A 10,060-nucleotide genomic window follows, 5' to 3' on the forward strand; every position below is an offset into this window, starting at 1 on the left:
ATCCACTATCAGTACTGAGGGTCAGGAAGGTGGAAAAAAACCTCCTAGAAGATAAGAAAGTCCCACTTGAAGTTTGCGTGCACACACACCAAGCAATGACTAGGCTTCCTACACACAATATAGTCTCCCTTCCTTCATTTCAAAATCCACAGAGCAAAATATTGGCTGTAAGAGACAGAGACCAAAAGAGGGAAGAGCACAAAAGCAGGCCTGCTTGTCTGTGTTCAACACAAAGAACATTAAATGAAAACAACTGGCACGCTGCCAAATTCCTATAGAGGCAAAGAGATTCAAATAAATTGATTTCACGCATCACACTGACCTGGGATCAGTGTGCAACGCTACAATAAGCTCAGAGCGCCATGTGGGGCAGAGCTCATTAATGCTATCATACCTTCAAATATAACCACCACAAAAAAAAAAAAGAACCCCAAATCAAATAAATACAGGCACTGCTTAAAAAAGCAATTTTACTTAAGAATGAACTTTCCTATTCTGCTACTAATACTCAAAGGTGTGTGAGGCATTGCTGATAGGCACACTCTCTGCTAACGCAAACATGGTCCTGGAATCTATGCAATCTATGAAAACGGGTAGCACCTAAATATCCCATTCCATACACAGGAACATGCAGAAACACACAGCACCCTGCATGCATTTCCTGTCACTCCTTCCTTTCATCATCCTGACAGCCAAGAGATTTTTATTTTTAATACACCAAATACTGTAATAGACCCAAGTCAGAAGTGTCCTTAAGAGCTTATAAGGGCAAGTTTTTCAGGCAAGATACCACTCCCACGGGCTCCGAACACAGGTACCCATCAGAAGAGCACCTACTAAGAGAGCTCCACAGGCACTCTAGGGAAGCAAGCACCAGCGCCTGCAGGCTGGGCAAGCTGCACGCTGGGCATGCTCCCTGCCTAGGGGCGTGGCTCAGTGTTCCAATGTGAGGCTGTCTTGCCTATGGCCCTGAGGTTCACTCAGAGCACCAAAAACAACCATAAAACAAAACAGAAAAGCCACCAGAGTGAAACACAGCGGCATCTCAGCTTCTCCAGCTCCCACTGGCAGTGTGCCCCTAGGCTCTGCTTTCTGCCTCAGAGTCCCCACACAAACCAGACTCTGGCGCCTCTTCAGGCTGTTCGCACTCAGAGCGCCAGCTTTTCAGCTGGTAATTCTTTGCTTTGTCCGCTTCCAGATTACAACTCCAGGAACCCAATGGATTCCAGGTGCTTGCAAATGCAAAGGTTGTGCGGGGTATCTTGTTGTTCTTCTTGGCTTCTTGGGCGAACTCGATTCTGAGGCTCGTATTTCTGTCCAGCTATTACTATCACCAGAAGGAAGAGAGAACCAGGAATACCTCTTAACACTACGTGGGAAACAAAGGAAACCTGAAAGGTTTAAAGCATGTCATCATAGCATGCCTGTTAAGGTCCATGACTTTCAAGGCTCACACACAGAGTGAAAGAATGCCGGGGTTGGGGGAGATTCTGCACGGAACCCGCGCTACAGCACATAGACACGCTAAAGTGTACTAAGGAGCACGGCTTCCCCACTTTGCAGCGGTTCAGATCTGCCATGCCACAGAGGCATTCCATGTGACCAGAGGAGACTACGATGGCTGTGGGATGAGGTGGGCAGATGATGATTTTATGTCTCTACGGGATGTACTCGAGTTTTAAAATCCAGTATCTTTTTCAGTATTTAAGTACCACTTTAGATATTTTTGCCATATAATCTGAACCCCCATAGAGATAACAAGGCAAAATACTGAGTTCTCTTCTGTTCTTAAATAGCTGCTTTGTTCAGATGCTACACAAAAAAACAATTCTAAATCAGACGTGGGTGTTACTCTGAGTTACAGTAACGATCCGCACCTTTCTGTCCTCATTACTTTGTTTCCTTTGAGTTCCAGTAACCATCCGCACCTTTCTTTTTCTCTGAGCAGGACTGGAGAGGCCTAATCAGCCACTCAACCAGGGTTCGAATTGTCAAAACTTAACTCTAATATCAGGAGTCCATAATTAGGAAAGAAGATAGAAGCGAGAGAAATCTCACCTGGGTGACACAATTGCCCTCCTTGCCATCTCCTTTGAATTGGTGTCTCTCACTAGTCACACAGAAAGACAAAGAAATTCAAGGAGGGACCAAAGGGGAAAAAAAATACAAATAGACGCCAAATTGCAGAACTTCCCCGGGAAGGATATACAGTTCCATGCGGGATTATTTTGTTTTCCATGCTCCTAAAGAGACACTCATTTATCATCACTTTCCTGAGAATGGCAAACCAGCCAGTGAGATCCCTGTGTAGCACACACCTGTAATCCTGCCACTCGGGAAGTGGCAATTCAGGGATCAAATGTTCAAAGTCCCTCTTGGCTAGATTGTCTCAAACCAACAGCAAACAAACCACAACCACCACCACCACCACAACAACAACAACAAATAACAAGCCAGCAAGTGTTCTGAGGAATTAGGAACTGCACGGAGCAGGGACTGCGTGGGACAGGGGCCAGCAGGAATGTTTCCAAAGCAATGGCCAAAGACACTGAGTATTTTGCTATTCCTCTTTGCAGGAAGTTAGGCAGTCGCAGGGTGCCAGCGCCAGTATCACACAGCATTTGTATTGACTTTCAGCTCAATCTTAGCACAGCTTTTTCTTATGAGTGGAGCCTCTGATCAAGTCCATTACCTGGAGCAGAGCTTGCTACAGGGTCAACACCCCGCCCATGGCTCAGGGCAGATATTGGGAAGCCTCTAGCCAAGTAGCAATAGATACATCATTTATACTTGGTGTTTTCCTAAAGTCAGACATCACTTTTTTAAAAAAAAAAAAATATGTCTATAGATAAGAATTCTGCTCAGGAAGTGATGGTTACCTCAAAGGTTTTTTTTTTTTTTATCAAAATCCATCAGAAGAAATCATAAACTGAAAACGACTTGCTTGCTTTTTCAGTCAACAAGCGAGAAAACACCGTTTCCTCATTGCAATAAACACAAAATTCATGGCATAGTTTCACTGTTCTATTCCAAGTATTGCTCAGTCTAACAGATGTGCTATGAAACATAGCAAGAAACAGGAAAAAAATGGCAATTGATCATTTGATATCTTTAGATCAAAACTATTAAGCAGAATTCCCTTGGGCATATTGATCCCAACCCAAACCCGCACCCAGAGACTCCACACATAAGTGGTTAAAATGTAAACATAACTCTATCAACAGGTGCTAGAATAAGAAAAAGAAAAAGCTGCACAATTATAACTTATTGCAAGAAAACGATAGAGTGATTTTTCTGGCACATAAAGGAGACAATAAAAAAATCAAAATATGTATCTGTTCCTTACCTTGGCAACCTTCAAAGCTCCCCTTTTTCCGGCAGTCACCTATCACTACACTCAGCGCTCTCCAAGTGTTTCTTTTCACAGATATCATTCTCCACCAAGCGCTCTGCTAATTTCCTCTGCTGTTCTGACTGGGACACAGATAAGCTCACCAGCCCACAGATCAATCCTTTCTATTGACAACAACAAAGGGGAAAAAAATGTACACATCACAACCAGGCTAAAGCATCCCACCCATCTCTTTACATGATAAACCAGGCCAGCATTGTGCTTGTTTAAGGCACAGATACAGGCTCTTCTATTTTGTGGCAGAATTCCAAACATTTCCCATTTCCTTAGTTCCTGGAAATGGTGTCCTAAAAGACCCTGAACCTGTCAATCATCTGACTCAAAAGTAGACACCCTCTGAATGCTAGAGCTCTTTTAAGTTGGTTTTAAAGTAAGCATCCACCGATCCCTTAAGAAGGCATGTTACCCTCTGCCCATGTCAAAAGTAAAGAAATAACTGGTGAGGTATAGTTCCTTTAGAACACTCTTTGGTCATTCCAAGTTTTATTTTTTTTTTAAGTTAGGCTCTTTCAAAACAAAGTACCCATACATACTCTCTCCTCCCTCTGAAGCTCCAGCACTGTCATTATTGGCGACAATTGTTGAAAACAATTGATGATCATGAAGAATAATCTTTATGTAATTGGCTACTTTTAAAAAATATTAAAGCAAGATATGGTATGTAAAACTTATAATCTGAGCACACAAGAAACTGAGGCAGGAGAATTGCCAAGAATTTGTATAAGGAATTCCAGGCCAGCCTAAGCAAGCAAGCAAGCAAGCAAGCAAGCAAGCAAAAAAGAAAGAAAAAAAGAAAGAAAGAAAGAAAGAAAGAAAGAAAGAAAGAAAGAAAGAAAGAAAGAAAGAAAGAAGGAAGGAAGGAAGGAAGGAAAGAAAGAGAAAAAACAAAAATTTTGCTTCCATGTTTCCAGAAAAGAAAAAAAAGGGAAGAGAGGGGGAGGAAATGGGGAGGGAGAGAGGGAGCAGAAGGGAGAGAAGGAAGGAAGGAAGGAAAGAAGGAAGGAAGGAAGGAAGGAAGGAAGGAAGGAAGGAAGGAAGGAAGGAAGGAAACCTTAGTTAAGAAAATTGTTGATGGACCATTCTGCTCAGCTAGTAAGTCTCTACTACTTTCTTCTATGAGATCCAAATTTTCTCATTTTCCCAGCTTGATTGGCAACTTTAGAATCAATCTTTCTTCATCTATTCAAACACTCCATTTTGTGCCTACCACCCACCTACCACTGTTAGAACCAGTAGTGTGAATCCCCACAAAAGACATAGTGATTTTTCCACTTAATTCCTATGAACTATAAAAGCTCAAGAAAGAATATGTACGTAAAGTAGAAATTCAATAAATAAGAAAAGAATATAGCTTCAGAAAAGCAATCTCAAAAATGATTACTATAAATGATGCTATATTTTATACTAATTACTTCTTAGGGATTTAAGTTGGTAAATACACTCATATAAACAGCTCCTTAAACTGTGGGCTTCAGCCTTATATGACTTCTGAAAGAACTCGAGTCAACATTTAACTAAAAGCTTAAATCTGCGTGGATTGACTTGTTTCTGACACTGTCTGCCCATGCTGTACACATGGCTTCATTGCAGCCTTAGCTGAGCACACATGTATCCTGTGTGCTGGGTATGTGTCTCTCAACACCAGTGACTGCGGCCTGAAACACCTCAGCTCAGGTTAGAGGCTGTGGCAGATGAGGATGGCAGTGTTGGTACTGGACACATGGAGCTCTCTGATCAAGTAGACATGTCAGAAGGGTTTAATTACAGAAAACAAAGACTGCATAGTTTTCAATGTGACTCTTCAGCATGTATCAAATTAGTGTATTAGTGTATTCTTGGATAGGGTGAGGATATTGGGTTTCAAAAAATTGGTGTTTGAGTTGCTGACTTGAGTTTCATTTTAAAAAAATCAATAACTGAATTTTAGCTTGGGATAAGGGCAAACTTTTCAACAATCTCTGAAAAGGCCCTAAACATAGTTTTGCCATTTTGTACTATGAATTTCTGCAAAGCAGCATTCTCAGTATTGATAATCATAAAATCAAAACATTGACCACCTCTGAAAAATGCAGAAGAGGCACAAAACCTTGCAGTGTTAAATGCTCAGCCGAGATTTCACTTTTTATGTAAGCAGGTTGCATTAGTAACCAAATCCGTTTTCAGTTTTAGCAGAAGGAAGAAGCACGTATCAAAGTGTTATTTTAAAATAAAAATCTTGCCAGGTGATGGTGGCACGTGCCTTTAATAGCAACACTTAGGAGGCTGAGGCTGGTGGATCTCTGTGAGACCGAGGCCAGCCTGGTCTATTGGGTGAGTGACAGGACAGGCTCCAAAGCTACACAGAGAAACCATGTCTTGAAAAAAAAATTAAATAACATTCTTTATAATTTATTATCAGTGCTTAATTTATTGTGTATCTATTTTATATACTTACATATATAGAATCACATGAAAAATTATCAGGCAGAAGGGGTCATGAGTTGAAACAGCTTAAGTAGCCCTACTCTGACATAGTTCAAAGCCATACTCCATCTCAGTATCTGTGTCTTCTATCTGCCACAGTGTGGCTCTGCTGTGAGTCAGTGCTTGTTTCTGGCTCTTTCCAGTCAAATCAAATCAAATATTCACAAAATAGGAAAAATGTGGTTCATATTCCTTTGTTGGGAATTGTCTCAAAAAACAGCAAAGGCAATCAGTTAGAAACTGAAAATGTCTAATTTACTAAGAAAACTAATATTTTTATTAACAAGTAACAAAAGAAATACTTCAAATAGAAAGTAACCAAGATACATAGATATTTATAACATATTCCAATTATATAAATATTCAAATACTGTGGGCGGGGAGAATACAGAAAGAGAGAAATAAATACAATTATAAAAACTAAATAGGACTACATCTGGAGAATGCAATATATTTCCTTATGAAACCAACTTTGTCATTTCCCAATGCCAAGGCAAAAAATAAATAAATAAAAGTCAAAACAGAAGCTCAAAAAAAAATGGGGCAAAGAAGAAAGCGGACAGACTTTTTCTTTTAGATTTTAGTCGTGATCTATGAAATCTTTTTTTTTTTTCTCTTCAACAATCGACAACAAAGACCTCAGAGAGGCACTGTCAACAAAAGATATCAACTAATGAGTCCTTGTGGGTCAGTATGGGCCACAGTTGACTGTCTTCTCTGAAGAAATGAAGCTAAGAAAATAAACCCTGGGGTTAGTCTGTCCCTCCTGTACACACAGACTTAGGCCAGTTTCTAACCAAAAACAAAACATTTCAGTTCTGAGGCACATAAAATTATCATGTGAAGAAACGTCTGAGAGACAAACTAGATGATGGGAAACAGCCACGTAAAACAGAACACAGTGTTACATTTCTGAACCCCAGTTACAGTATCTATTGTAAGGAGGGCTCAGAAGATGAGCTAGCAGAAAGACAATGTTGCCAAACATTTCACACGTACACATTTACAATTTTGAAAGTTAGTAGAGTACACATACACACACTCAAACGCCACAGAATGCAAACCTAAAGTGGCTCATCAGCAGCCCTCGCCTTAGATGGCTTAGATGGGAAATGGTGTACCTCCATCAATAGCGTTTCGAAAGGAGGGAGGTAACAATGGAAGGAGGAAGTCAGGGGAGAGGGGGGAAGGAAGAGGGGAGGGAGGAGAGGAAGGGAAAAAGGAGGGAGGGAAGAAAGGAGAAAAGGAGGGGGGAGAGAGAGAAAGGAGAGAGAAGAGAACAAGCTAGCTAATCTCTGGATTTGGAGTTTATTTTGTATCTCATTCACCTAACATATTAAAAACTCTTCCCAGATGAAATGGCAATAAAGGGAACAACAGCAATTAACATTATGACTAATATGTTCAAACATTTGTGTACCTGTTCCGCGTTAAGTTTCTATCACACATCCATGACAGGAAAACTTCAAAATTCCCCTTTATCTTTAATAATTTCTTTGTTCAACCCTCAGCCCTCAAATACACAAATCCTCTTCATGCCGTGGGGGCAGGGAGCACACACATCTACTAAGGAAAGTTTGAAAGCTGAGCTCCAGTAAGGGTAGAATGCCTCGAACAATTTGTAGCTCTACAAGAGTGTTATTAAAAAGGCTCAACGTGCTGTATTACCATGGAAATTGTGGAAAACATACATTCCCAAACAAATATTACTTTTTCTCAATGGTATGAAGTAATGAAAAGCACATGTTTAAATCTGCGATGTGTGCAGTAGTTCAAGCTGCAGCTAATAGAAAATACAGAAAGTGAACTCCGCTATATAAAGGATTCTTGTTACAGAAATATAATGTGAAAACCAGATGCAGACAGAAAACCTTAATCACAGATGGGAATGTAATCACTGGCATACAGAATACGTTTTTGATCAATCTTAACCATATGCTCAATGTATTTATTTTCTAAGGAATGCAATAACTTGAGAGAACCTTCTATTTGAATTCAGTTAACCTCATATTTATAATGCTTTTATCTTAGTCCCCCATCCCTTCAGTGTGTACACTGAGCCAAGGTTTTAAAAGGAAGAGCTGCTGGCCTTGGCAAATCACTCTTGTATCAGTTTATCTTTCAAAAATTTAATAGGATGTAAAGACTACACACATCCAAATCAGCCTCCAAAGAGATGAAGTGCAGCTGCCCGATACAGTACTGCTCAGTCACTGCCTAACCACGTGCTCGGGCGTCTTCCATCCACATCTGAGGAAGTTGTTCTTTGAGAAAATAATATATGATCAATCAAAGAAGTGAACATTTACACACACTTCTTTTGTCTATCAACCTTGATTGGCAGAAAGCTAACTTCTCTTGACTGAAAACATCTTCTAGAATAAAGGGCATACATTTATATGAAAAAAAAAAAAACACACTCGACTTTTGGTTTATAAAAGCAACCTACCAAAAGAAGACCTGACCTTACTGGATCCCCACATCTAGCAATGCTTGGTGTTCTCCTTGGGAGGTACTCTTGCCATGCCCCTCAATCTGAAGAAGATGGCAGAACTCAGTGACTCAACCTAGACCACAGACTTTACTCAACCTCTAGCAGGATGCACCTGGACACTGCATTTCGCAGTCACAGGTCATAGGAACTGAATTTCAGTATCCTAGTTCCACAAGCTGCCTTGAGCCTCCGTGACAAGTGCTCATGCATAGTCTCCCTCTTACTAGTAACTACCCACCTCCTGATCCACTCACAGACACACAGCCCTCAGCCCTCACCCTTACCTAATCAACCAAGACCCACAACAACAGTTTTCAGCCTGCTCTCCAGCCGTGGCTTCAGCTCATCCCTCTTGTCTGCCTGCCTCCAGACAGGCACTCCATCCCTTCCTTCCAGCTGGTCTCCTTCGCTCAAGGCTCTGCTCACTGACGGGGGCAGATCTCACTCCAGTACTCATCTCCTACAAAAGAGGTCTGAAGCCATTGGAGATCTGCCGCACCCACCTCTCCCATCATCGTAATATGGTTTCCTAATTGTTGTTGTTGTATCTGACACTACAGGACACGTTCCACTGGCTTCTTGATTATGCCTCACTCCCCATTCCAAAGTTCTGAGAGGATTCCTACCTGTGTTTCTTGTCACCCAATCCTCAATATTTTATACTGCACTTGGAACATAAAAAAAAAAATCCAGAATAAAAATTAAACCAATGAACCCATCTAATGAAGATCCCTAGTGACCCAATTCATTGCTTAAGACATTCATGAATCTTTTCCTGGACAGCTATTGATCAAGTGACGTTTCTGTGTTTGTGGGATTGCCCTAGGACTGCCATCTCTATTAGACTTGGCTACCTTCTTCCTACTAGATGCCATGTGCATGTGCCTATTCCCATGAGTGCTGTACAGTCAGGGTCTAAGAGAAGAATTACTCAGACCGCTAAGGCCATCACTGACTCCAGCCCAGAACAGAACTCAGTTGGTGACAATTGGAACTCAGGGCCATACAGTCTGTGATGCTGAGTATTAATAGATTGAGAGATGTCTAGAACATTCCCTTACTTTCTCTGTTTCATGGCAATGATATAAACATCCTCCTACCTCCCCAACATGCTCTCTCTCTCATCCCTGAGATTATTTTGCTTTATAATGGGCCTGCAAGAGTAGCTGGCCTCCTCCGCCCTAAAACCTCTAAAACAGTGAGACAAAATATACCTTACATACTGTGGAACAATGCTCTTGTACACTTGTAAAGATTTGTCACTTGTATTGGTTTAATAAAATGCTGATTGGGCAGTAGCCAGGCAAGAAGTTTAGGTGGGGTGACCAGAGTAGGAGAATTTTGGGAAAAGAAAAGGCTCAGTCTGCAGTCATCACCCAGATGCAAGAGGAAGCAGGATGAGAATGCCTCCCTGATAAAAGGTACCAAGCCAAATGGCTAACACAGACAAGAATTATGGGTTAATGGAAGATGCAAGAAGTGGTTAATAAGAAGCCTGAGCTACTAGACCAACCAGTTTATAATTAATGTAGACCTTTGTGTGTTTCTTTGGGACAGAAACTCTGTCAACAAATGGCACCAATGTGGACAAATGCATCCATATAAAACCTGAGAGATCTTGGGAAGTAATTCAAGACACACACACACACACACAGACACACACACACACACAGAGAGAGAGAGAGAGAGAG

The 10,060-nt window shown here is 41.1% G+C and overlaps 1 protein-coding gene across 7 annotated transcripts in view; it reads right to left on the reverse strand.

Moving 5' to 3' along the window:
• Nucleotides 1-10,060, reverse strand: part of Runx1t1 (RUNX1 partner transcriptional co-repressor 1) — a 159,427-nt gene that overhangs the window by 126,203 nt on the left and 23,164 nt on the right. For 3 of the 7 annotated variants that reach the window (XM_050166417.1, XM_050166408.1, XM_050166398.1), the window contains exon 2: nucleotides 3,347-3,516. The exons of the other annotated variants lie outside the window; for them this stretch is intronic. In XM_050166417.1, the coding sequence (XP_050022374.1) occupies nucleotides 3,347-3,434 (88 nt within the window). In that variant the 5' untranslated portion in view covers nucleotides 3,435-3,516. The remainder of the gene's footprint in view (nucleotides 1-3,346; nucleotides 3,517-10,060) is intronic. 7 annotated transcript variants of the gene reach the window in all.

The sequence above is a fragment of the Alexandromys fortis genome, unplaced genomic scaffold, assembly GCF_014885135.2.
Source record: "Alexandromys fortis isolate MF-2015 unplaced genomic scaffold, M_Fortis_MF-2015_v1.1 scaffold_18, whole genome shotgun sequence".
Taxonomy (NCBI): domain Eukaryota; kingdom Metazoa; phylum Chordata; class Mammalia; order Rodentia; family Cricetidae; genus Alexandromys; species Alexandromys fortis.